The sequence below is a fragment of the Tamandua tetradactyla genome, chromosome 6 (assembly GCF_023851605.1).
Source record: "Tamandua tetradactyla isolate mTamTet1 chromosome 6, mTamTet1.pri, whole genome shotgun sequence".
NCBI classification, from domain to species: Eukaryota; Metazoa; Chordata; class Mammalia; order Pilosa; family Myrmecophagidae; genus Tamandua; species Tamandua tetradactyla.
The window spans coordinates 58,418,380-58,444,574 of record NC_135332.1 but is presented as its reverse complement, the minus strand read 5'-3'; the positions used below and the strand labels follow the sequence as shown (position 1 = coordinate 58,444,574).

General features: G+C 43.4%; 1 protein-coding gene and 2 long non-coding RNA genes across 5 annotated transcripts in view; 2 read left to right on the top strand and 1 right to left on the bottom strand.

The window, feature by feature from the left end:
• Nucleotides 1–5,312: 5,312 nt before the first annotated feature.
• On the bottom strand, nt 5,313–22,631 carry LOC143688054 (uncharacterized). Of its 2 annotated transcripts, XR_013177805.1 has the most exons (4): nt 21,459–22,631; nt 20,950–21,022; nt 16,893–16,979; nt 5,313–7,607 (listed from the first exon to the last, which is right to left on the bottom strand). It is a non-coding gene; the product is annotated as an uncharacterized LOC143688054 (long non-coding RNA). The 2 variants fall into 2 exon arrangements; XR_013177804.1 differs by lacking the exon at nt 16,893–16,979.
• Nucleotides 21,928–26,195, top strand: part of UBE2G1 (ubiquitin conjugating enzyme E2 G1) — a 121,440-nt gene continuing 117,172 nt past the window's right edge. For both annotated transcript variants that reach the window (XM_077165599.1, XM_077165598.1), the window contains exon 1: nt 21,928–22,083. In XM_077165599.1, the coding sequence (XP_077021714.1) occupies nt 22,038–22,083 (46 nt within the window). In that variant the 5' untranslated portion in view covers nt 21,928–22,037. The remainder of the gene's footprint in view (nt 22,084–26,195) is intronic.
• LOC143688056 (uncharacterized) overlaps nt 22,622–26,195 on the top strand; it is a 63,375-nt gene continuing 59,801 nt past the window's right edge. The window contains exon 1 of the long non-coding RNA XR_013177806.1: nt 22,622–23,254. This is a non-coding gene — a long non-coding RNA (uncharacterized LOC143688056). The remainder of the gene's footprint in view (nt 23,255–26,195) is intronic.

The following is a 26,195-nucleotide window of genomic DNA, read 5'->3' as shown; positions in this document are numbered from 1 at the left end:
GCATATTGGTCTCCTGTGGCTGCTGTAACAACTTACCGCAAATATGATACCTAAAACAATGTTTTAGAGGCCAGAAATCTTGGAGACCAGAAATCCAAAATCAGTGTTACTAGGCTGAAAGTACGATGCTGGCAGGGCTGCCTCCAGAAACTTTAAGGAAGACTCTGTGGACTTCCTCCAGCTTCTGGGGTCTGCAAACACTCCTTGGCTTGTGGCCACATCCCTTCAGTCTCCGCCTCCATCAGCACATGGTCTCCTCTGTCTTATCAAACCTTTGTGTGCCTCTTATAAAGACACTTGTGATTGCATTTAGAGCCCACCACAGTAATGCAGGATGATCAAGAATCTTAACTTAGTTACATCTACAAAGGCCCTTTTCCTGTGTAAGGTAGCATTTACAGGTTCTAGAGATTAGGACTTGATATCTCTGCGGGCTATTATTTAGCTTAATATACCGTGTAGTGCAGCCACCACCCAGACACAAGATTCTCATCACCCCCTGACTCCCAAGTAACTGCTAGTCTGACAATTGCCTCTTTTTGAACTTTATACACTTACATGTATGTAAGTCTGCATTCTTTTGCTCAACATCATATCTGTGAGATTCATCCCTATGATACTGATCAAAAACAGTGTGTTCTCTGTTTTATGCATTCAAATGACCAATTCCTGAGACATGGGGTTCAAACAGAGAAATAGTTGATTGCCAAGTGTGAAGCCGGAGATCAGATGGCCTGTCGGCCCAGAAATCTGTCTCCCCAAACTGCAACAACTCTGATAGTTTTATAGAATCAAAATATTTTAGGATGATGAGCACAATTGTTCGAGATGATGGGGTTAGGGATGATCTAATTATTGAGCACGCACAGATTGATTACATGCTTGGCCACAGAAAAGTATGTAAGAAAATGACAGTCTTAACATGATGATGGCATGATTTCTAGTATTATAATGAGGTACAGGTCACTTCTAGGTTAAAGTTTATACCACTCTGCATGTCAGGCCAATTTTTGGTTAGATTCAGCTCTGTCCAGCAAGATAGTTTTTTAAATTGGGGTGGGTTCATTCTGGGCAGACTCAAGTCCCTTTATTAATAACATTAAAGGCTTTGGTGATCATAAAACTCATAAAACATCATAAAAAAAGTTGAAAAACAGGATAAGGGGGCACAAGTGGAGGTTAGCCACAAGATAAATTTTACAAACACAAAACAAAGACTATATAGTTATACAATCATTATCAGAGATCAAGGCAGCTCAGTTACAGTTCAGCAATTTCAGATATTTCCCCCTGGCTATTCTAATACACTAGAAACTAAAAAGAAATATCTATATAATGATTCAGTAATTATCATCATTTGTTAAATCCTAACATCATAGTTACACATATTGTGCATATAAGTAGCTGTTCTCTTTTTTCTTTCTAACTTTTTTTATTGTGTAATATAACATATATGCAAAGCAAAGAAAGAAAAAAAAGCAATAGTTTTCAAAACACTGTTCAACAAGTAGTTACAGGACAGATCCCAGAGTTTGTCATGGGCTAACATACCATCATCCCAGATTTTCCCTTCTAGCTGCTCCAGAATGTAGGAGGCTAGAAGGAATAAATATTTTTTTTATCATCACAATCAACTTTTTTTTGTGAAAAATAACATATATACAAAAAAGCAATAAATTACAAAGCACAGCACAACAATTAGCTGTAGAACAGATTTTACAGTTTGGTATAGGTTACAATTTCACAATTTTAGGTTTTTAGTTCTAGCAGGTCTAACATAATGGAGACTAAAAGAAATATCAATTTAGTGATTCAGCATTCATATTCATTTGTTAAACCCTACCTTCTCTGTATAACTCCACCATCACCTTTGATCTTTCTGTCCTACTCTTTAGGGATATTTGGGCTATGGCCATTCTAATTTTTTCACATTGGATGGGGCTGTCAATAATATGGGGTTGGGAGATGGAATTAGCTGATATTTTGGAGAGGCTGGGCCCTCTAGGTTTTAGGACTTACCTAGTCCAGGGACCCATCTGAAGGTTGTAGGTTTCTGGAAAGTTACCCTAGTGCATGGAACCTTCGTAGAATCTTATATATTACCCTAGATGTTCTTTAGGACTGGCTGGAATGGTTTTGGTTGGGGTTTGGCAAGTTTAAGTAGCCATTCTTTTAAAAATTTCTAGGTAATATTCCAAGACATGAATTTACAATTATTTATGCATTGTCCTGTCGATGGACATTTGGACTATTTCCAATTTGGGGCCATTCAGTAAAGCTGCTACAAACAATACTGCCCGTGTCTTTTTTTTTTTTCCCTCGCATGGGCAGGCACCAGGAATTGAACCTGGCTATCTGGCATGGCAGGCAAGAACTCTGCCACTGAGCCACCATGGCCTGCCCTGCTGCCTGTGTCTTTTGATGGACATAAACCCTCAGTTCTCTTGGGATATTCTCAGGAATGTATTTGCTGGATTGCAGGGTGAACTATGTTTAACTTTAGCAGAAACTGTCAAAATGCTTTCCTTGTACACTCCCCTGACACTGTATGGGCGTCCCAGGGGCTCTCAAGAAAGTAATTAGCATTCTTCATAAAATACGCGCGTGGTTTTAAGTAGATTTTATTGAGAGTAAGACCTTCTCTGGGAGTTAGATTACACACATACCAACCTCCATCTTGCAAACAGTCTAATGATATTTACCCAAATTATTTTTTAAATCCAGTTTGACAATGATTGTCTAATTTTTTTTTCATATCAAATGTTTCTGCCCAGAGAGAATCTGTGAATTGGATTTTTTTCTAAAGTATCTTTCTTAGCAGCAAATTTGAAATAAAACTTTATCAGATCAACCTGTCTTCTCAGCAGTTTTTACATGACTACACTTTTAGACAGAGCCACTTATGAAGGAAAGTGGTTTTAAAAAACGTTATATTTTAAAAAAAAAGTTGTGTGGGAGGAGTACCTGTATCCTCATCACTTTTTAATTTTTATTTTGTAGCTTTTCAATAGATTCCCCGATTTTCTTTTAAGCAGCTCCTGGAGCTCCGTAAGTCCAGGTGGCCTTAAACACACTCCCCACCCCACCCCCTGCTCCACATGGCACATGAAAAGGGGAAGAGAAACTCAAAATGCAAGTATTCAGTAGCCTTTGCCAACTGCAGGCTCAGAACTTGAGGTTAAGTGTCCGAAAGCATCCTGAGTCAACGGGAAGTACGGTTTGATTTACACAAATCTCATTCTGATCAAAATTTTCTCCAACGTCTTCGCCCTCCGCAGGTGTCCCAAGCCCCTCCCCTCCAGCTGTCACTAACCGCCTTCGGCTTTCTCCGCAGCCTGGCGGGCCTGGGCTCCCCGTTTCCTCCCATCCAAGTCTCATCCAGCCATCTTTCAGACACTCGCTGAGAGCACAGATTGGTTACCACCGTTTGGAATACAATCCAGCAGGAAGTGTCAGGAACTGTAAACCGTTCACACGTTCACACCCACTGGGGTATTACAGGCAGAGCTGGAATGGGCAACCCACGACGAGAGCTCTTTTGCCTGCCGCCCAGCTCTGCCTGCCCTGCCTGTGGGTCCATTCAGGTCCCTAAGCTAGAAGCTCCTGGAACTCCACCAGGGTGGGTCTGCCCTCTTCTGGCCCCCACCCCCACACCCAATGAGAGCACAGGAAATCTCCCAGGGCCCCAAGGGGTCCTATAAACCACTCTCTCCCCCATCTGCTTTCTCTGTCATTCTTATTAACGGCTGTGGACATCTTTGTTAACTGTAGAGGGCTATGCAAATGACCGGGGTTGGTATTGTTATTACTAAGAGGTTCTTGGTTGCAAAATCGCTTTGAATATTCTAGCACCGAGTCTGTTTCTGCAGCTGACTTCCTGGAGGCCTCCACTCTGTTGGCCTTTTTCCTTTTGTGTGAATTGAACCCCACCGCTAAAGCCTTCCTGCTTCAAGAGGGGGTGGTTTGTCAAGCTGCGTGGGGGGTGTGCAGAGAGCTTGAATTTTGGAGACAGACTGGCAAGGGCTGGGATTCTCCTTTGGCTCCTTAATTTCTGCTTGACCTTACAGAAGTCATTTTACCCCTTGGAGCCTCCGTTTTCCCACCTGGGAAAGGGGTGTGAACACCCTCTTTCTGACCTCACAGGACCAGGACCTGGACCTGTGCATGCATCAGGCAGCAGTGGCCATGGCCTCTGCTACGGGAGAACTGGTAGGGTTGCCAGTTTTAGCAAATAAACATACAGGACCCCCAATGAAATTCCAATTTCAGATAAACAACAAAAGGTTTTTTAGTATAAGTATGTTTTTATGCATGTTACACTAATAAACTATTCATTGTTTGTCTGAAATTCACGTTTCTCTGAGCATCCTGTATTTTTTTCTGACAGCCCTAAGAGAGACTAAAGAGCTTCTTATAGGCCGTCCAGCCACAAAGCAAAGAGCCGCACCTCACCGCCACCCTTCTATCCTCCAGCCAGAAGGGCAGAGGATCGAAACAAAGAAAGGAGCTAGACCCCAACTGGTAAACCAGGGTCACTGCCAGGAGGGCTTTGCGTCTCCAGCTCTTTGTTAATGATCTTCCAGGAAACCAGATTGTGTCACTGCAGAGTCTGGAGCGGGATACGCCCAGAGGTGGTTTAGCCTGATGTGGCCAGACAGACCTGAATTTGTCGTCCCTCATTTGGACATATGACCATTCCATGCCTCCGTCCTCTGGGAAAACTTTATCGGACGAACATTTTGTCCTCTGTTTTGGTCATCCCACAGAAGTTTACCCTCATCCTCGCGCCCCCACCCACCCCCGCTTATCCCGAGGCTGCCTGTCTCGCTCCTTCCTGGACCTCACCCGGTCAGCCCCGGGGCCACTGCTGACACATCTCAGGGTCCTTCCCCATTGGGTGGCTCAGACTTCAGCAGCTCTCGTCTTCAGGTGAGCAGCCTCCAATCCTCTCCTCACCTACCCAAGCCCTATTTCCAATAAAAGCAGGTCTCATCTTGCCATTCTCTGGCTGCAAATCCTTCTGTTCTGCATCAGAGGCCAAGTTCCAGCCCTCAGGAACAGGAAAGCAGGACAGACCAGGGTGTCTGAATAAAACATGACTCTTCCTTTTGCCCAGGAGAAACTGTTACTCATCCCAGGAGAGGGGCTGGGAGGGCGCTGCGGCTCAGTATGGGGAAGAGGCCACACCCCAGTCCAGTTGCAAACTGTCCTCCGGGTTTTTGTCTCAGATGCTCAGCCTCGTCCATAATATAAGAAATGTAAATTTAAACTAAGAGATACAGTTTTCCACTTAACAGACTGGCAAAACAAACATACCCAAAAAAGTCAACAACTAACCTACATGCTGGTGAAGCTGGGGGAGGAGGCACCTTCACACACCATTCGAAGAAAATTGGTACTGCCCCACTGAGAAGAAATTGGCAATATCTGCCCCCCCAAAATGAAATATACAAACTCCTTGTTCCGGCAATTCCACTTTCAGAAATTTATCCTACAGGTATACAGGTGCCCAAAGACATATATAATATGCACCAGTTTAGTCAATGCACTGTTGTTTTTGTAACTAAAGTTTGGAACCTACATAGGGGGCTGGTTAAATAAATTATGTTAAAGCCATGCAATTAAATATTATGTTACTATTAAAAGGAGTGATGTAGCCAGGTACCAAAATTAAGTGATCTCCAAGCTATATCATTGCATGCAAAAGCAAAGCGCAGAACAGGAAGTATAGTAAATAAAGTTTGTGATTTAAAAAATATTTATGTTTGTATATTACTCCTAGGGCCACTGTGACAAAATATCACAAACCTAGTGGCTTAAAACAACAGAAATTCATTGTGTCACAGTTCAGGAGGCTAGAAGTTCAAAATCAAGGAGTTGGCAGGGCTCCCTCTGAGACCCACAGGGGAGAATCCATACTTGCCTCTTCCTCGCTTCTGGTGGTTTGCCAGCCATCCATGGCATTCCCTGGCTGGCTAAGCAGCAGCACTTTAATCTCTGCTTCCATCACATGCGGCTTCTTCTCTCATGACTGTGTCTCCGTGTGCAAATTTCCCTCTTCTTATCAAACCACCAGTCATCCTGGATTTGGGCCTCCTTTTAACTAATCACATCTTTGAAGACCCAATTTCCAAAAGAGCCACATTCATGGGACTGGTGGTGAGGAGTTGAGCATATCTTTTGGAGGGACACAATTCAACCCCTAACAGTTTAATATGTCTCTGGACGAATAAATAAGGAAGAGATAACAATGTTGTCCCTAGGTGGGGGTATGGGAGACTGGGGATTGCCTTTTGAATTTTGTATCTTGTTCATGTATTTCATATATACATATATAGTGAGTGATATGTGTATATATTTATTTCATTTTTCATATCCATGTGCATATATGTAAATAATAAGGTAATTTTTCACCACAGTGCTCCACGAGAAAAGATGTAATGAACCTATTATATAGGAGCCCCTCCCTAGCCTCATTTTTCCACCTACAAAATAAGAGTTTTGGACCAGAAGACTCTATTCTTACAGTATTCCTAAGTTGAACAGTCAACAACCAGTTGATTCCCTGGCATGCTGGCCACAGGTGACATCTAATGGCAGGGGAGGGCAGACCGTTTAAAAGTGGCACTGATGAAGCCTGGATGCAGTGCCCATCACCTGACTGACGGGACCATTGCATCTGGCTGGGCCCGAAGAACCTGCCGGGGCCCTGCAGGCCTTGAAGCTTTCGGCTCCACAGGGCTTGGCAGCTTCTCTCCACCTCTGCCCAATGAGGCCCTTGGCTAAGTCAAAGATGGCAGTGGACAGGGTTCTGCTGGGCAGAGGGAAAAGGTGTGGCCTCCTCTCTGGCTGATGTCCTGGCCTTCCTCTTGTTTCCTCCCTACCTGACAGGCTCTGCCTGGGTTACCAGCCTGTCTGCTCAGCTCTCCCGTGCCATGTCAGTGCTGGGGCTCCACCCAGCAACTTTCCCTGAGCCAGGCCTCCCTTTAACCAAAGATGCCTGCATAGGAGGTGGGGAGACCTGATCCCGGCTGGCTACACTGAGTCTCCCCCAGCAGTGCCGTCAGGTACATGCAGAGTCCTGACCACACCAGGAGGACATCTCCCTACAAAGGAAGCCAGGATCAGTCCTGGGCTTTCCCCTAATGTTTGGAATCAAAAGGAAAATATCTGGGATTTGGAGGACTGAAAACTGGGACATGTTTCCTGCTCCTCATTCACTCTCCTTTCCTCCCTGGGGTTTGGAATTAGAGGACCAGAGTTCCTGCCCTAGACCACCCAGGCTCCCTGACGAAGACACTTCCCTTCTAGGAGTCTTATAGCCAGCCCATATGTAAAAAGAGGAGCTTGGGCCCAGAAAGCTGCATGTTAACAGGTGCCCCAGGTGGTTCTGATGCAGGTGGCTGGTGGGCAGGCTTTGAGAAACAGCCCTTTGGTGCATTTGCAAAAAGGATTTGTCTTTATAGTCCTCCTGAGTCATCCAATCAGAAGCTGAGGGTCCAGGTTGAGCAAGCGGGAGGCTGGGGCTTCTGGGAATGAGGCAGATGCTTCTCTTGGCTGGCCTTGACTCTGCAAGCTGCTACCATCATACAGCCTCTACCTGAAACCTGAGAAGGAAGCCAGTGAAAGGAGGTGAGCGGAGACAAGCAGAGAGAGATGGGAACCTGCAGAGTCCTGGGAACATCAACTGTACCCCAATAAACTAAGGAAGCCAGCCCTACCCTTAGGGTTAAGACACTCAATATACATCCTCTGCTTGTTTTAGGCAGTAGGGTTAAATGTTGAGGGATCCCAGCTGTCTGCAACCAAAGAATCCTAATGGATAAAGGACTCTAGTCACATTTTTAACAAAAGGAAGATGATGGGGAGTCATACCTTAAAAAGAACACATGCACATTCTTACCAGTGCAACCCGGGGGTGAGAGCTAACAAAGTTCTTAACAGCCTTAAGAGCCTCTGTTTCTTCATTTGTAAAATGGATGCAATAATACCTACTTTGAAGAACTGTTGTCAGGATGAAACCCAATAACCCAAGTAAAAAACATTGTTCAATAAATTTTTACAGTGATAAATGAACCTTGACTTTTCCCTCACACCATATAAAAAAATTAACTAAAAATGGATCAAAATGTAAGAGCAAAAACTATAAAGCTTCTAGAATAAAATGTGGGAAAACATTAGTGATCTTGGTTTTGGCAGAGATTTCTTGAATATAACCAAAAAATACAACCTCCAAAAGAAAAATATAGATAAATCACGCTTCATCAAAATAAAAAAACTTTTCCTCCTCAAAAGACACTGTTACAAAAATGGAATGGTGAACCACAGCCTGTGAGAAAACATTTGCAGAACATAGATCTAACAAAGGACTTGGATCTTGAGTATTTAAAGAACTTTTACAACTCACTAAAACAAAACTCAATTTAAAAAATGGGCAAAAACTTTTGAACAGATACATCATCAAAGAAGAGAAATGGATGGCAAATAAGCACTTGAAAAAGACACCATTCATCATTAGAAAAGTGCAAAGTTAAAAAAAATCACAATGAGGTCCCACTAGAATGGCTAAAAATGTTTTTTAACTGACCGTACACTGTATTGGTGAAGATGTAGAGAAACTGGAACTCTCATACACTGCTGCTGGAAATGTAAAATGGAAACCAGTTTGGAAAACAGTTTGGCATACAACCAACCCATCCATCCTCTCCTAGGACTCACCCAAGAGAACGGAAAACATGTGTCTGCACAAGGCTTCACGCAGTTTTATTGGTAATAGCCTGATTCTGTTTATCCCACGACAGTGTAAACATTACACCTTTTTCATCAAGAAAGAAACTAGATAAAAAAGAAAAACCAGCCCGATGTACCTCCCTCTTGATGGAAGTACCGAGAACCACATATGAAGTCAGTTTGGAAAGACATTGAACTGAATCTGATCAAATCTCTCGCTCTGACTACCACTTTACAGAAAATAGAGGGAACAGGAGAACATGTGAAATGATACCATGATGACGTAGTCAGTAAAATCCAGATCTTAGGAAACTACATAGGAACAAATGACCAGGTTTCTTCAACCAATATATTGCAAGGAAAGAAAAAAAACGTAGAGGGGGAATCTATAGGTTAAAAGAGTCTTAAGAAACTTATCAGCCAATCAAAAGATAGGGAGTTTATTTAGATCATAATTCAAACAAACTGTAAATAGTAATAATAGTAATAAAACAGTCTATAGATTAAAAGAGTCTTAAGGGATTTATCAGCCAATCAAAAGATCTGGAGCCTATTTAGATCATAATTCAAACAAACTGTAAATAGTAATAATAGTAGTAAAACAGTTGGGGCCATTTAAACACTGACTCAATATCTGGTGATACTGTTAATTTTTTGGATGTGATAATATTGGTATGCTTATGTTTATAAGAGTCTTTTTATTTCAGAGATATTGAATATTTAGAGGTGCAATGGTACCATATCTGGATTTTGCATCAAAATAACTTGGGTGGGTTGGGAGAGGAAATGGATGGGGGTATAGATGAAATAAGATTGGCTATGAAGCGATGCTTGTCAAACCTGGTGGTGGGTACATAGTGGTTGGTTACTCTATTCTCTCTACTTTTATATATGCAACAGTCAAAGCTAAGTAAGTGAAAGAAATAATAAATCAGCACTAAAGTTGGCCTACAACCAGCCCCCAATACCCACACATTCCCCACTCCCACAACAGTGAGTGACTACAAAATTCTTCTGAGTTTTCAGAGCTAAATTAATTGGGGGGGGGGCAGAGGGAGGGCTAGAGAGAGAGAGTACTTCTGATAATATAACGTTTGGATTTTCAAGGGCCCTTTGTGGATGCTGGCAATGTGCCCCTGCCTTAGTTTGGATTCTTCCAGGAGACCTGGAGATAAAGATTTGAATGCAAGAGGCTTAGCTGGGAGGTGATCCCAGGAAACACTTGTAGGGCAGTGGGACTTGAAGCAAGGAAGGGAAGAGCATTGTTAGGAGAGCACTGTTGCCTCTGCCGGCAATTGAGCTCAGTTCCACAGGGACCCATGGGAGCCAGCATAAAACAGGCCCTGTGGAAGGTCAATGAGCTGGGGTAAATAACCAACTCCTGTCAGTCAAGAATGGAGAACTGCGGGGGGTCAGGAAAGTTGTGTTAGTGCTCCTGCACTTTTGGCCAGCCGCGCTGGTAGACTCCAGGCAGAGAAACGCTCCTGCAGAGATGTGGAGGGTGGGGTTGGCAGTGTCCCCCACCTTGGGGAGCCCAAGACATCTGCTGCAGTTCTTCTGCAAGAATTACTGAGATTGTTGTTGATCATAGAATTGTATCGAGATACACATTTCCAGGGTGGGCCATGGTGGTTCAGCAAGCAAGAATGCTCGCCTGCCTATGCCAGAGGACCCGGGTTCAATTCCTGGTGCCTGCCCATGAAAAAAAAAAAGATACCCATTTCCAAAGTAGAGCTAAATAGGGCAAACAGGTGCAGGTATGCTTTTTTTTGGAGGATGAGGTGAGGTTTAGTTGCATACATTGAGTGTTTAGGAAGATTTTATCCAAGATGAATGAGCGTGGGCTTGCTTTTCTCATGCAATTCAGCATGCACTGTCCAGAAACAAGAGCTGTGCCAGGGAGAACACCAGTTCGAGATGAGTTCTGCGAAAAAACTGAAGTACAAATTCTATCTAAATCAGAATCTTTAAAGCACTGGGTTAAATGACTTTGATTTTCTTTGGGAATGACAGCCTCTTAAGGGTCAGATTTTTGTCTGCGTGTAGAGTATGAATTAGGTCCCAAGTGCTCCAAGATTGCCTTTCACCATGAGCTATTTCTCATTTGCACACCCCTGCTGAATGAATGAGTGAAAAATAAGAGGATCGATGACCGAATAAACGATTATCTGAAAGAGCGAAAAAGTGAATTTTCAGTTGTGTCAGGAATATAACAGGGTCCTCATAGAAGAGCATCCTTTGATCCCCCTGAAGTAAACAAACTTTAAAATGTAGGACCAGTTATTTAGAAATGTTAAGTTCAGCACCATAGCATCAGGATTTGAGCCATTAAGAAATCAATTCACAGTCTCTTCATAGCCATCAAACCGTGTTTCCTTTATTCTTGTGTGTGTGTGTGTGTGTCTGTACATGCACACGACTGTAAAAGAGTGGGAAGAAGGCCTTGGGATTCCAGAGGAGGGTTGATTTTGTGTCCAGGTGGGGATGAGATATTAGGGAAATTTAATGTTGACAATTATGTTTGTGTTCAGCCTTGAAAGCCAAAGCAAGAAGGGAATTTCTGAGCATTTGTTGCATGTCAAGTGCTGAACTTTTACCTACATTTCCTCATTTACTCATCACAGTAATCCTATGAGTTTGTGTTCCCCTTTTATTAGATGAGAAAACTGAGTTGGCAGGCAGCAGGTGAGGAGGTAAACATTTAGAGCCACCCTTTGGCCTCAGCACTGTCATTTGGGGGTAGGAGACAAAGGAGTGGATAGTTTCAGCACAAGCACTGCATGTCACGGGACAGGGTTGGGCAACTGCTAACATCCCAGAATCCTGGTAGCCCCAGAAGGGGCCTCTTCTGCCAGGAAGACAATGAAGGCTTGGTTGGCATCACAATGGCCAGAAAGAACACAGCTCCTTCTTGGGCTTCTACAGAATGTGCAGACTCCAAGAATCTGAGGGATTCTGTCCGTTGAAACAGCTGTGGATTTTGACTTGATCTGGTATGCACAGCATGCCCATGAACTTAGAAGAGTGGCATCAAATGCCAATGCCCTGAGCCACAGACCCTGGAAGGCCCCAGGCTGGGCTTGGCCTTTCTCACAGCACACTCAACTTTGGTCATCGTCACTCCTTTTGGGGTCACAAATCCACGCCCTGCATGAGCCATAGGCTTCAGTCATTGGCTCATGGAAGCTGACTTTTATGAAGAAATCATGTTTTTCTGCCCATGTCACCCATAGCACGCCATCAAGGCCACGCCTAAAACACACCCCTGCTGCCGGGAGTTATGTTCCAATATTGAAAAGCCACAAAGGGGTAGAGCAACTCCCAGGTATTTTGTGAAAGGAATCTCAGGTGGCTACAAATACAACAAATTCCATGATATACACTAATCTCTGTTCTGAAACATTTTCTTGCAGCACGTGAACGATTGAGTAATGAAGTTCCTAATAATGGGGTATGCAAAGACATTTAAAGAACCTTGTCTGAGCTTTCCCATCAATGTGAAGAATGAAGCCAATAAAACAGAATCTTCTAATTTATAGTATTGCTGCTGTTTCAGTAACAGGAGCCTCTGGTTCATTATTTCAACCCTTTTGCCAGTATCCTCAAGTCAACTCTCTTGCCCAGTTGCCTTCCTGTCAAACCAGCCCTGAATCATTCCAACTGCCCACCTTCTCTGTGTCTACATCTGGTCAGGTGAACGATGCAGGAAAAAAAAAACACCTGTTTGGGTAGACTGGTGCCACTATACATTTATTCCAATATGAACTGGACTCTCAAGGTTGCCTTGGCCGTCCTTCTTTGTTTCCCTAGTCAGTTCTTTATACTGTTCTCCATAGTGACTCTTACCCCTCCTCCCCTTTATCCTCATGCTCAGAACACATGGAAGAGAACTCCCCCAGCCTCTGCTTCCTCACCTACAAACTCACACCTGCATCCACAGGGTTCCTTCCTCCTTCTCTCTACTTATAAAGGAAGTATTCTTCTTCCTGCTCAAAGTCTACTTCACCTGTGCTCCGGGGCACACCCTCTGCCCTTCTTGAGGGACTTGCTCAGTGTATTACACCCTTATTCTCCTGAATCTTTACCTTTTTTCTTTCTACTGACTCCTGACCACCAGCATTCCAGTTTATTCTCAACTCCCTCATCCTAAAAAGCAATGTTCTAGTTTGCAAGCTGCCGTAATGTAGTATTACCAGAAACAGAATGGCTTTTAAAAAGGGGAATTTAATAAGTTGCAAGTTTACAGTTCTAAGGTTGTGAAAATGTCCAAATTAAAGCAAGGCTATAAAAATGTCCAATCTAATGCATCAGGGAAAGATACCTTGGTTCAAGAAGGCCAATGATATTCAGGGTTTCTCTCACAACTGGAAAGGTACATGGCAAACATGGTGATGTCTACTACCTTTCTCTACAAGCTTCTTGTTTTGTGAAGTTCCCCTAGGGGCATGTTCCTTCTTCATCTCCAAAGGTCTCTGGCTGTGGGCTCTAAAGCTTTTTCCAAAATGGTTCCTTCTTAAAGGGCTCCAGTAAGCAACCCTACCTTGAATGGGTGGAGACACATCTCCATGGAAATCGTCTAATGCAATAAAAAAGATAACACCCAGCAATATTGAATGAAGGTTAGAGGACATGGTTTTCCTGGGGTACACAACAGATTCAAACCAGCACAAACAAGCACCACCAAAACCCAACAATAAAAATCCCTCCTTCAGCCCTACTTTCTATCCATGGCCTTCTATCACTCAAGTCTCTGATAGTTAGATTTCTTGAAAAAGTCACTCTACACTCCTGTCAGGCTTCTACCCCCCTCAATTCTTTGGTCATTGTAATTACTAAGATCAACAACTTCCTTATTGCTAAAGTCTACAAAGAGCTGAGATGGGTAAGGGGCCAGAGCTCAGAGTGGGGGTGGGGGTGGGGGGGTGGCACCTAGAAGAGTAAGGACTGACCTCCTGGAGTCCTAAGCACCTGGGTCAGATGAGAAAGGGACACATTCTCAGGGAAATAGATCCCACAGGCTCTGGAATTCAAGGTCACAGTTTCTGGCCACTGCTTTGTGAAAACACCAGATCATGAAAGCTGAGGCTGGCATTCCAGCTTTGTATTGATCTCTGCTTAGGACTGGCTGTTGGGCATGGATGAGGGGTGGGAGGGTCCAGATCAGCAGTCAGGGGACCTTTAAGGAGACTGTGGCAGTCATTCAGGTTCAGATTAAGGCATGTCTATGGGAATGAAGAGGAGGGAACTGGTTCAAGAAAATGTAGGCCTGGGTGATGGATCAAATGCAGGGGAGTGGGAGGGGGAACACCAAAGTTGAGTGTCCAGTTTCTGATCTTGGTGACTAGGTACCATTTGTTGTGGCAGAGCAAGTCTGGGGAGTAGACCGTGAGTTCACATCAGGACAGTTTGAGCTGCCCATGGGATACTTCTCCACTTCCTAGCCTTACCCGAACCTGGCTGTCTTTTCTCTCATCCGCATGGATCTCAGGGTCAGCAGGTTTTAGCATATTCACCTTGTTCCCTATTGCTGATTCTCAGCCATGTCTCCTCCTTTTCCTGCCCCCAAACTGTAGTTATTTTTAGGTTAATGCCATTCGGCTATACCACTTGCCACTTTCCTTTAGAGCTATTATCTGCTGACCCTTTTACCAGTAATTTTGGCTCCTAGCTAACAGCCTTTCTCTTCAACCTATTCCAGCCCTTGTTCTTGGGGACTTAACAAGGGTTAAGTCTTGTTAAGACTTAACCACATGGTTGACCCATCCAATACACATGGTTGACCCATCCAGTACACCTGCCTGTCACCTTCTTGACTTCCTCTCTTCTGATGATCTTTTTAAAATTATTATTTTTTTTAAATAATCTTTTTACTCTGAATAACTTCAAACTTATACAGGCAGTTGTAAAACAGAACTCCACCATACCCCCCACCCAGGTATCCAGTTCAAATACATTTAACATCTTGACACTTTTGCCATATTATTCTGTCTCTCTCTCTCATCTCTCTCTCTCTAGTTATCTCTATCTTCCTGTCTATTTATAAACACTTGAGTATAGGTTGTATATATCATGCTCCTTGACCATGACATTTTCCAATAGTTTCATTACATTTCCTAAGAACCAGATTATTCACTTACGTAACCACCTTAACTACAGGTATCAAGTTCAGGAAATTTAACACTGATACAAAGCGTACTATCTCTATTCCAATTTTTTCATATGTCCCAATAATCTCCTTTTGGGCATTTTCCCCTTCATTATTGGATTCACTCCAAAATTATGTACTGCATTCAGTTGTTATTACCTCTTTAGGCTCTCTTTTTTAATTATGAAAACATATATACAGCATGAACCTTCCCAACTCAACCACTCTCAAGCATACAATTCAGTGGAATAATCACATTCACAATGATGTGCTATCCTCACCACCATCCATCACCCCAAACACAAATCCTGTACCCATTACCCCTTAATTCTCAATTATCCCTACCCTCCCATGGGGATACTTTCTGTCTCTATGAATTCGCATATTCTAGCTATTTCATATAAGTTCAATCATACTATATCTGTCCCTTCAGGCCTGGCTTATTTCACCAGCATCACCTCCAGTGATCTTCTGCTCCCACCAGCCAGCCACGCTCATGATCACGAGATATACTCACCACCCATAAACATGCCACACCCAAATTCTGGGTTTCAAGCCAACTGCCATAACTACCACTTCCTATCTGTACAGCTCATTCGCTTTAGTGTCCACACCATGCAATTCTTCAACCTCATCAAGACCCCATTTATGTACCTCTTTTTAACAATCCATCATCTTCCTTCTGCTTTTATTTCCTTCTCTATCCAGCTTAGAGAAAGATCCATTATACAATCACTTTCCTCATGTACCCTCAACAAACTTGCCTGTCTGTCTCCAACACTCTATTTTACTTGACTGCTAACACTTTATTGTGAATGAACCCAACTATCAGTCTCTCTGTGCTTGTACCTGAGCAGCTGATTACTGGGAAAAAAAAAACAATTCCACTGGACCTACTGGTTCTACTCTCAGTTCATGAGCACAGGCCTCACATTAGCACTCAACACAGAGATCTCCACTTCCTCACCTCATATTCAGCCTTCAGCCCACTCTGCTTGGTCTGCTGTCAGCAAAACCCTTCTATCAAGGTCAACAACATCCATGTTTCCAAATTCAGTGCATATGTCTCAGCTCTCATCTTTCTCTACCCGCAGCAGCATGTGACAGTTGACCATTCTGTCCTCCAGAGAAAATTTTCCTATATTGGTTTTTGTGGTGCAACACACTGGTTTTCTTCCTCTGCCTACTCTTTCTCAGCCTCCATTGTTGGTTCCTCCTACTCTCCAGACCTCCAAATATATGGTGGCTTCAGGGCTAATTTTTAGGCTTAAAACAAAAACAAAACAAAAACTCTCTCTATGCTCTGTCCCTAGGAAACCTAATGCTGATCTCCCCAAATTTATACGTACAGCTTTGGCCTCTTCTCCGAGCCCCTCCCCAAATTTATACATATAGCTTTGGCCTCTTCTCTGAGCCGCAGTCTTATACATGCACATGCTGATTTGACACCACCACCACTAGGGTGTCAAATAAACAGCTAAAAACTAACACATATGCCCACAAAACTGTTCCTTCCCTTCCTGATTTTGAAATCCAGCTGTTTGTTCCAGGAGTCATAAACCTAGGAGTTATCGTTGATGCTTTCCTTTCCTTTTCACTTGCTGGATGGTCAGCAAGCCCTGTTTTACTTCCAAAATTGATCTCAAACCCATTCCCGCTCTCCCCCCTCCTACTTCCACTTTATCACCTCTGCCTCCATCCTGGCTCAAGCCATCACCATCTCTTGCCTCACCTTCTATGAAGGCTCTCTGACTTGTCTTCCAGCAATCTCTTCTCTTTTCCATATAGCACCAAAGTAAGCTTTAAAAAATGTACATTAGATCATGCCCTTCCTGTGGCTTCCACTGCCGCTAAACTAAATTCCAAATTCTGCTGTGGTCAGTGAGGCCCACTGTGAGATGACTCCTGCCTCTTTCTCTAACCACCTCTCAAAGCCCCTTTTTCAGCAGTCTTCAACAGAGCCACTCCACATGTTGACCTCCTTTCTAGCATGTGGAACAGCTGAACTCTTTCATACCTCAGGGCCTTAGCAGTAGCCGCTTCCTCCGCCTGGAATGCTCTTCCTCAGAATCTTCAAATGACATCTTCTGTTTGTAATTCTGATCTAAACACAAATATAATCTTTTGGCTGAGGACTTCTCTAAGCACTTTATCTGGAAAGGACCCTTTTCTTCAATTATTCACTCATACTAATTTCTATCATAATACTTATCATAATGTAATGCTGACTTGGTTTTAATATTTGTTTACATTTTTTTCTCATTGTGCTCTCTCACTGGATGTTAGTGCCAAGCTCATAAGGACTGGGTCTTTCTAGTTTATTCCTGAACCCCAGGTGAAAGAATAACCTAATCTCTAGCTCACAGTAAGTGCTCAGTAAACATTTGTTAAATAAATGAATACAGAGTTAGACAGTTGGAGCAGATCTGAACCTCTGGTGAAACATTTGGGGTGGAGATAAATGTTTGGAAATTATTATAAAAATTAATCTTAATAAGCTAGCAATAAAAGGGAATCTCCTTGACTTGTTGATGGGTACTTTTTCAAATTTAAACAGATTTTTGGTACCAGAGAAGTGGGGTGCTGCTGCAATTTGCAAATACCAAACATGTTGAAACAGCTTTTTAAATGGATATGAGGAGGATTTTGGAAGAGTTGTGAGGAGGTTGAGAAGGCCTAGAATGCTTTGAAGAGAAAGTTGGTAGAAATGTGGACCCTAAAGATAACTCTGATAAGGCCTTAGGTAGAAATGATGCACATATTATTGCAAACTGGAGGGGAGGCAATCCTTATTTTAAAGTGGCACAGAATCTGGTGAAATTGACAACTGGTTTTGGATGGAAGGCAGATTTTAAAAGCCATGAGCTGGGATATTTAGCAGAAGAGATTTCCAGATAAATTGTGGAAAGTGTAGCCTGGTTTCTCCTTGCAGCTTATAGTGAAATGTGACAGGAAAGAGACAAGCTAAGAAGTAAACTCTTGGGTACAAAGAAACCAGAAATTGATAGTCTGGAAAATTCTGGGCTTTCAGAAATGGAGATCCCAGAGAACAGTGCCCAGGAACCAGTCAGTCATTTCAGAAAAAGCCAGGATTGGAGATGGAGTTATCCAGAAAGGACTTGTGGAGAGTCCTTTGGTCTGATGGCCATGATCCCAGCATACTGCAAAGCATACCAACAAGTGTTGTGGGACCTTTATAAATGGAACCACTGCCAGTATGGACTAAAAGAGACAGAAAAGGGACAGTTCAAAAGAAAAGTGACTTCAAAGGCAGAACCATGAAAGCTAAGGTCTGAAGTCAAGAAACCTCTAGCCAGGAAAGGGGACCCACTCAAGCACTTGGGGCGGGTAAGTTTGCCCCCAAGACAGAGGGTGGGCCTTCCAGCCTGTTCTGAAAGAGTTGTGCCCTAGATGTTGGAGAGGGTGGAGCACATTCCTTGGGGATTGGCGAGAGGCTGGCTATCACCACATTGTTCTGGAGGAGTTGAGCATGTGCTCCAGAGATGGCAGAGAGCCTGGGTATGGCCCCAATATTTGAAGAGAGCAGAGCCAAGAAAAAGGTGGTCTCCCCAATGCCCCCCAAGGTTGCATTTGGAGAGAGCTGGGCCACTGCTGCATAGGGCCTTAGAAAGGGTGGCACTGTTGCTTCCTAAAACTTTGAGGAGAAATGACTTTCAGACTTTGAAATCTAATGGAGTTTGCCCTGCTAGTTTTAGGTACTGTTTGGGTCTGGTGACCCCTGTGTTCCTTCCAATTTCTCTCTGTGGAAACGGGAATGCATATCCCATGACTGCCCTCCTTTGTATATTGGCAGCAGATAATGTGTTCTGAGTTTTATAGGTCCACAGCCAGAGGAAAATTTTGGCTTAGGACAAACCATGCTGTAGCTGACTTTGATGAGATCTGGTACTGTTTCTGACTTTGTATTGTTACTGAGATGGTTTAAGATTTTTCTGATATTATAATGGAATGAATGTATTTTGTATATGGAAAGAACATGTCTTCTGGGGGTCCAAAGGGTGGAAAGAGCTGTTTGAATCTGTTGTGAACCCCAGAAAAGCCATGTTCTTTAATCCTCAATCATTATTGCTGGGTGGGATCTTTTTTATTGTTTCCATGGAGATGTGACCCACCCAATTGTGGGTGGTAACTTTTGAAGAGATGGTTTCCATGGAGCTGCATCTCCACCAATTCAAGGTAGGGTTGTTTATCGGAGCCCTTTAAGAGGGAACCATTTTGGAAAAAGCTTTAGTGCTGACAGCCAGAGATCTTTAGAGATGCAGAAGGAAAATACCCCCAGGAAAGCCTTATGGAATTAGAAGAGAAAGCTAGCAGATGTTGCCATGTGCTTTTCCAGCGGAAAGAGGTATTCTGGACCCACTGGCCTTTCTTGAATCAAGGTATTTTTCCCTGGATGCCTTAGTTTAGATGTTTTCATGGCCTTAGAACTGTAAACTTACAACTTATTAAATTTCCCTTTTTAAAAGCCATTCATTTCTGGTATATTGTATGCTGGCAGCTTTTACAAACTATAATAATGGGCATTTGCAAAGAATATAACGGTATAAGACTTAATAGTGAGATATGGAATGCAGTCCCTTTAAAAATGGAACAAGACAGGGTAGGCTACTACCAGCTCAGCTAGAGAGCTTATGCAACTCAGTGAGGCAAGAAAGAGAAACAAGTTCCAAAAAGAAGAAATACAAATGCCATTATTTGGAAATGACATTGTTTATGAATGAAATGAAAATCATCCACAGATATATTATTAGAATAATGTAGAGTTTAGTGAGGTTGCTAGATCAACATAATAAAATCAATTGCTTAAAATAAAAATTTATAGGGCGGGCCACGGTGGCTCAGCAGGTAAGAATGCTTGCCTGTCAAGCCCGAGGACCGGGTTCGATTCCTGGTGCCTGCCCATGTAAAAAATAAAAAAATAAAAAAACAAATAAAAATAAAAAATAAATAAAAATTTATATAACAGGAAAATGGAGACTACCTCATTTTTCTCAACTTATCTCACTATTTAAATCAAAACAACCATCCTATGGTCACCAAGCTCAGTGTGAGCACAATAAATCAAAACAAAACAAAAAAACCTACATGTAAACTGAGGCATATTATCATGACACTTTAAATTACCAGCGATAACAAGAAAATTCTAAGAATATCTGGAAAAAAAAAACCCACCTTACAAAGGAACGAGAATCAATAGCAACATTGGATACTGGAAGACAATGGCCAGTGCTTTCATATTTTTGAAGGAAAATTATTTGGTTTTAAAAATGAAATTCTATACCCAGCTAAAGTAGCATTAAATCATGGTTGTTTAAAATACAGGCATTTTTGGACATATAAGGACTTAGAAAATTTGCCTCCCATATACTCATCAGAAGCTATCTGATATGTTTCAGCAAAAGAAGAGAGTAAACAAAAAGGTGTTGAGATCCAGAGGAGTTAAAATGGATTGCCTTTGGAAAGCAGGATTAGGAATGGGGAAGGGGTGGGACAAGACCCATTTATTTTTCACTCTAAGCCTTAATGTAGTGTTTATGAACTATGTATAGGCAGTACTTTGATGAATTAAATACTTAAAAAGAACAACTTCTGGTTCATAAAAAAGGATATTTTTGGAAGTAAATTTATGGCAAAACTAACAAAGCTTCAGGACCCATGTGTGGGCTGGACTTTGTTCTAGTGTGGGAGAGAAAGCTGGGTTGTATTCAGACAGCATTTCTGATAACCTGTCTACAGAGATCTCAGAGAAAGGGGCCAATTCTCCTGAGCCTGAAGTTAATTGTTGTGATTTGTTTTGTCATTCTAAATATTCAGTTTCAAACCTTGTTTTTGATTCTGTTCCTTAAAAAGGGTTCCTCAAATTGGGCAAACTTTAGGCCTCGCAAACCTGGGTTAGCTCCGGGTGTGATCCCAAAGGAATTAGTGGTACATTCCTAATGTTTATTTGTTCCTTTAAATTCTTGTTCTTGGGGGAAGAGTGAGGACAGTTTTTTGGGTAATTTTTATAATAAAAAACTGTTGGAATCTGCTTTCCCCCTGTTTGTTTACCTTACCTGGAGCCCTCTGATGGGAGGAACAGAGTTGTATTTCTGTGTCTTCTACAGTCAAGGTACATAAGAATTTAATCTGTGTTGAAGGAACAAATAAATTTGAGTGCGTTTTAGTAGTACTCTTCTTTCTGCTCCATCTCTTTATACAAAGCATAAGGCTCCGGGAATGGGGAATTTGAGGACAGCCAGCAGAGTAAGGTTGATTTTTTCCAAACCCTAGAAAAATGCCTTTCCGAACGACAGTCAGCTCTGTTATGTTTAAGCGTTTCGTACTTGGAGATGCGGAACGTCTGGCTTATTTTAAGATTCTGTGCATTCTTTCTGAAAACTGAATTAGTATGTATCAAGTCTCTGTTTGGGGGGTTCCTTAAAATGGGTCACACTAGCACTAAGTTCGGCTTTCTAACAATGAGCAATTTGCACGCCATGTGTGCAGTATTAGAAGGCTATTGGGTGCTCGCCTACAAGCGCGGCATCTACCACTGCTTTTAATCCCTTCATTCCCAGAGCACCTGCTTCAACCCGGGAGGCGGTGACTTGCCCTTCGCGACCTGTTTGTCATGGCGTCTGCGAGGCATCTACGAGTTAAGACCTCGGTACATAGCCGGGCTTCGACCTTCCCAAGATGGCGGCACCCGTTCTCCTGCGCATAGGGGGCGGGGTTGCGCTGCCGGGGGCGGGGCAGGGAGGCAGAGGGGTCGGGCTAGCAGGCGCACGGCTGCCGAAGCAGGCGGACCCAGTGCGCCTGCGCGGATCGGCCCAAAGCGCAGCCAGGCAGTGGCGGGGGAAGGCACCGGTGGGGCCGACAGGCGGGTTGAAGGAGGGAAGCGGGCGAGCGAAGTCCCAGTGCGCGCCGCGGCGGCCCAGGCACCCTCCCCTTCCGGGCGTGAGGCGCTGTGAGAAGAGCTGGACCGAACGGACTCAAACCGGCAACGCGCAGCGGCTATCGCGCCCCAGCCCGGCCTTTCTCGACTTCGGCGCTCGGGTCTTGGGGTCCCGGGTTCCTCAGCACACCCAGCTTCAGCCGCCCCCGGAGCCTGCCTCCAGTCCTTCGGAAGTCCCGGCGCCAGCCCGGGCCCTTGGCTGGGAGGATGACGGAGCTGCAGTCGGCACTGCTACTGCGAAGACAGCTGGCAGGTGAGCGGGTGGGTGGCGGGGCGCCGGGCCGGGCCGCGATCGCGGCGAGCAGCTGGTTGTTATCTCTTCACCTCCTCCCGGGACGGGCTCCCGACTGGCCAAGGGGGAGCGGGATCCGACAGCGAGCCTGGGTCGAGTCCCGGCCGTGCCCAGCACTTCTTCCCCGGCTTTCTTGAGGGTATTGGGGGCGGGGACGCGCCCCAGCCTCGGACCGGGGACGGGGCCTGGCGCCCTGGGGTAAACAGAGGGGGCTGTCCCTTCCCCCACTGTTAGGTGGGACGTTGCGGGGGAGGGGCCGTGGGTCCCCAGACCCGCCGACCCTCCTTGAAGGGGCGGGTCCCAGGCTCAGGTGCGGCGAAGGCCGCGGGACCTGGGGTCAGGAAGGAGCGTCTGGCCCCCGTACGGCTGCGGGTCTCCGGCACAGAGGAGAAGGGGTGTCCGATCCGTGGGCAGGTAGCGAGGGGTAGAGTGGGCCAGAGGAACTGGCCTCTGGCCGGATAGGTGAGGCACACAAAACTTCTCCCCGGGCAGCGTCCGGTCCGCGGAGTTGTGGCCGACAACAAAAGCGCCGGGCTCTGGGGCCTGGTCGCGGGCGCGCGGGGAGGCTGAGAACCTCGGGGGGTGTGGGATGCCGCCTCCCCTGCCTCCGCCTGGCACCGGCTCCGGCTGCGCCGCCAGGCTGGGGGAGGGTAGGAGCGGGCACACGGGAGAGCGGCTGCTGGCCGGCTCGGGGCTTTGTGTTCAGAGCAATTCCAGCTCCTGCGCAGGCCTGCAGACTCCCAGGACAGCGCCTGCAGTCTCTGGCTTGGGGCGGCGGCAGGGTCTGACCTCCCCAAGGATGTCTGCGTCCCCCCTCCCCCATTGTCCCGGCCTCCGGCCGTTTGCGGCTTCCAGGTTGACTTTTTAGGGGGTTGGCTCCTACTCTGCTAGGACTGTGTGAGCAGAGCATGCGCTTTGGAAACGTACGTGTGCGGAGTGTAAGGGGGGAGGCGGGTTGGTGGCTTCACAATGCCGCCCCACGTGCTGCCAGATTTAAAGAGAAATGAACCAGCAGTTACCCTTGCTGTCCAACGCCCAGCGTGTGTCATTCCCAGTTCTGGCTGATTTAACCCGGCCCGACTCTATAGCCAGTAGCCCCTAGCCCGCGAGAGAAACTAGAGGCTGGAAGGGGGTAAAATCCATTTTTGAAATTGATATGCTGTGAGGTGTCAGTTAAATCACCTTTAGGCCTTCTTAAGGAAAAGGTTGTCAGGGGCTGTTACAGATTGTACGATTAAGTTTATTATTAGATCATGAGCAAGGAGGTTTGGACAAGAATTAAAGTTCTGAATGATCGGGGTAGTTACTTGCAGTGAATGCAGAAGTTCTAGTGATACATATATCCATCACGAAGAATATATTGGAAAAGCAGTGGGCGTAAACAACTTTATTCCATCTTGTACCTGCAAACATACCTTACTTTCACGTGCACTTTGTTTTGGAGGAAGGAGTTAAGATTTTATTTTGTTTCCTTAAGAATTTTTTAATCAGAAGAGGTTTTTATTATGAAGTGAACTATTAAGCAGAGTTAAAATACTAAAACGGTCTTAAAACGGCACTCAACTCTTACATAATGGGAAAGATATACATTTTAAAAGATGTAAAAGAGGTTACGCAGTTATTAAGAAAGTGTAATTGTAAGTATGATTAGTAACAGTGTTAGCAGTAGCAATATTTAAAAACTATTACCCGTTTGTGAAATATTTCTAGATTTTGGTCACTTGGTTCAGTTTTGCAATCTTTTTCGACAAGATTAATCTCAAATATTGTTAAAACAGTTCCCAAATCTCTGTGTTAATGGCTAGCTTTCTGTTAGAGCACTCTAAAATATGCCTTAATGTTAGAGAAACAAAAATTTAATTTGTTAATTTTTCAAGACTTACTATAAAATTACTTTGCTGATTTACATTTCTTGTCTTTTTGATCAGAGATGATGGAAATGTTCCCAATAGTTTCTTAAAATTTTGGAGTTTACAAAATAGTAGGCCAATGCAGTCATTAGTAAGTGAAATGCAAAAATAGTAAGTTTATTGGCAACACTTGATATTGATAACTACATACCAAAGTAGAGGCCCTATTATATTTTAATAGTTTAATGTTTGAACTTTGTGGTACTTCAAATATCATTTTGGAAACAAGAAAGAATTGTAAACTATAATCACCTGAAATCATTTAGTGAACTTAACTTTTGGAAGGCCCAGTCATAAAAGCTTTAAAAATCTTGAAAGTATCGAATTGAATAGGTACCAAGCCTGTAGAGCCATTCTAGCTGCTAGAATTTCAGAAACTTACAACAGTGGCTGATTTATTGAACCCTTAGTCTGCCAGTTCATAATGATTTTACGAAGAGTTTATTGGGCGTTTTGTTTTGTTGCGGAGTTGAGCAAAATGTTTTTATTTGGGTTGCAGAGCTTCTCAATCTTGACATTACTGACATTTTGGACTAGGTTATTTATTGTTGTGGAGGGCTGTCCTGTCCATTATAGGATGTTTAGCAGCATCCCTGGCCTAGTCAGTTGTACCCCTCTCCCCTAATTATGACAACTAAAAATATCACCATTAGCGAATATCCCCTGAGGGACAAAATTGTCCCAGGTTGAAAACTACTGGGTTAAGATGTTTAAGTGAAAATTGTATGGCTGTCGTGTAGGAAGTAAGATTTATGAGTTGGGTACTGTTTTCTTTTTTGGGTATTTAAATTAGAGTATGACTTAATCCTTTGCAGATTCGACAGTGGATTCACAAAGATTAATTTTTAAAAGTTTTATTTTTTTGAAAAGGTATTATAAGCACTGGTTAAAAATGTAAAGAGTACAAAAAGGTAGTCATATTTATATGCCTTTCTACCCCTAACCTCATCCTTTTCAGAGAAGCAGCCGTTAATAATCTATGTGTCTTTTCAGAGATCCTGGTTTATGTGTTTATTTGGAGTAACGTTTATTGAGGCCTAAGAGGTGCAACTGTGTACTGACACTTTACATATATTAACTCATTTAATCCTCTCAGTTGGGGATTAGAGAGGTTAAGTGATTTGCCCCAGGTCACACAGGTAGTAAGGGGTGCTGCTGGATTCTCAAGAATTTGATTTTAGAGATTGTTTTTAATCATTAGAAAGATTGCCTCCCAGGGGGGAATAATTAGCACAATCATGAAATAGGGTTTTATAAATTTAAATATTCAAGGTTAATATACCATTAGCTACCAAAATTAGTTTTCCTATTTTGATAAAATTTATTGTACAGAGTAACACTAATTAAGATCTAAGTGAGATTCTTAAGGTAATCCTAAAAAAATATCTTTTAGCCTTTGTCAATTTAAGGCCATTAGTTTGCAGACTCAAGAAAACTTTTTGAGTTTAATGATAGTAAGAGTAAGCTTTTTGGATGTTGGTAGTGTAGTCCGAGAAAAAATTGTGGACTTCCTAGATTTATTCTCTATCCTAACCCTAATGACAAGCTTCTGTAAGGAATAAGAGGAAATTTTTATAAGATCATTTGAGTTTTCTTTTAACTCTCAGAATATAGATTTCCATTAGTTATATTTTCATAGACACCTGACATTCTAGAATAGGAAGAAGAATCCCTTTATGCAATAATATGAAATAATTGAGCTGCTTGTACTGTAGAAATCTTGATTGTGGATTTTAAAGTATTCTGGAAAATTCCAGAATCTGCATATCCCTGGTTACCCATGTAAGTAAGTTGCTGTGATAAGTTAGTTATATTGGGTCTCAGATTCTCTCTGATTACAGATTCTATCTGTAATAGAATCAGCTGGGGAGTCTGTTAAAAATAGAGATTCCTGGCCTCATTCCCAAAGAGTATTAGTCTACATATCATGATGGGGCCTAAGAATCCAAATTTTAAAGAGAGGCTTTGGGTGATTGTGAAGCTGTTGGTTTTAACCAAGGTATAAGGTGCCCCAAACTATACCCCCACACCCACCTCGGGTCGGGGACCTCCTCAGGTTAACCTAGTTGTTACATTAGCAGACTTGGTGTTTAAAGGATATTTAAGGAATACTCTTCTAAGGAGGAATTAGAAGGATTTAATATTTTTTATTGGCCTTTCTAG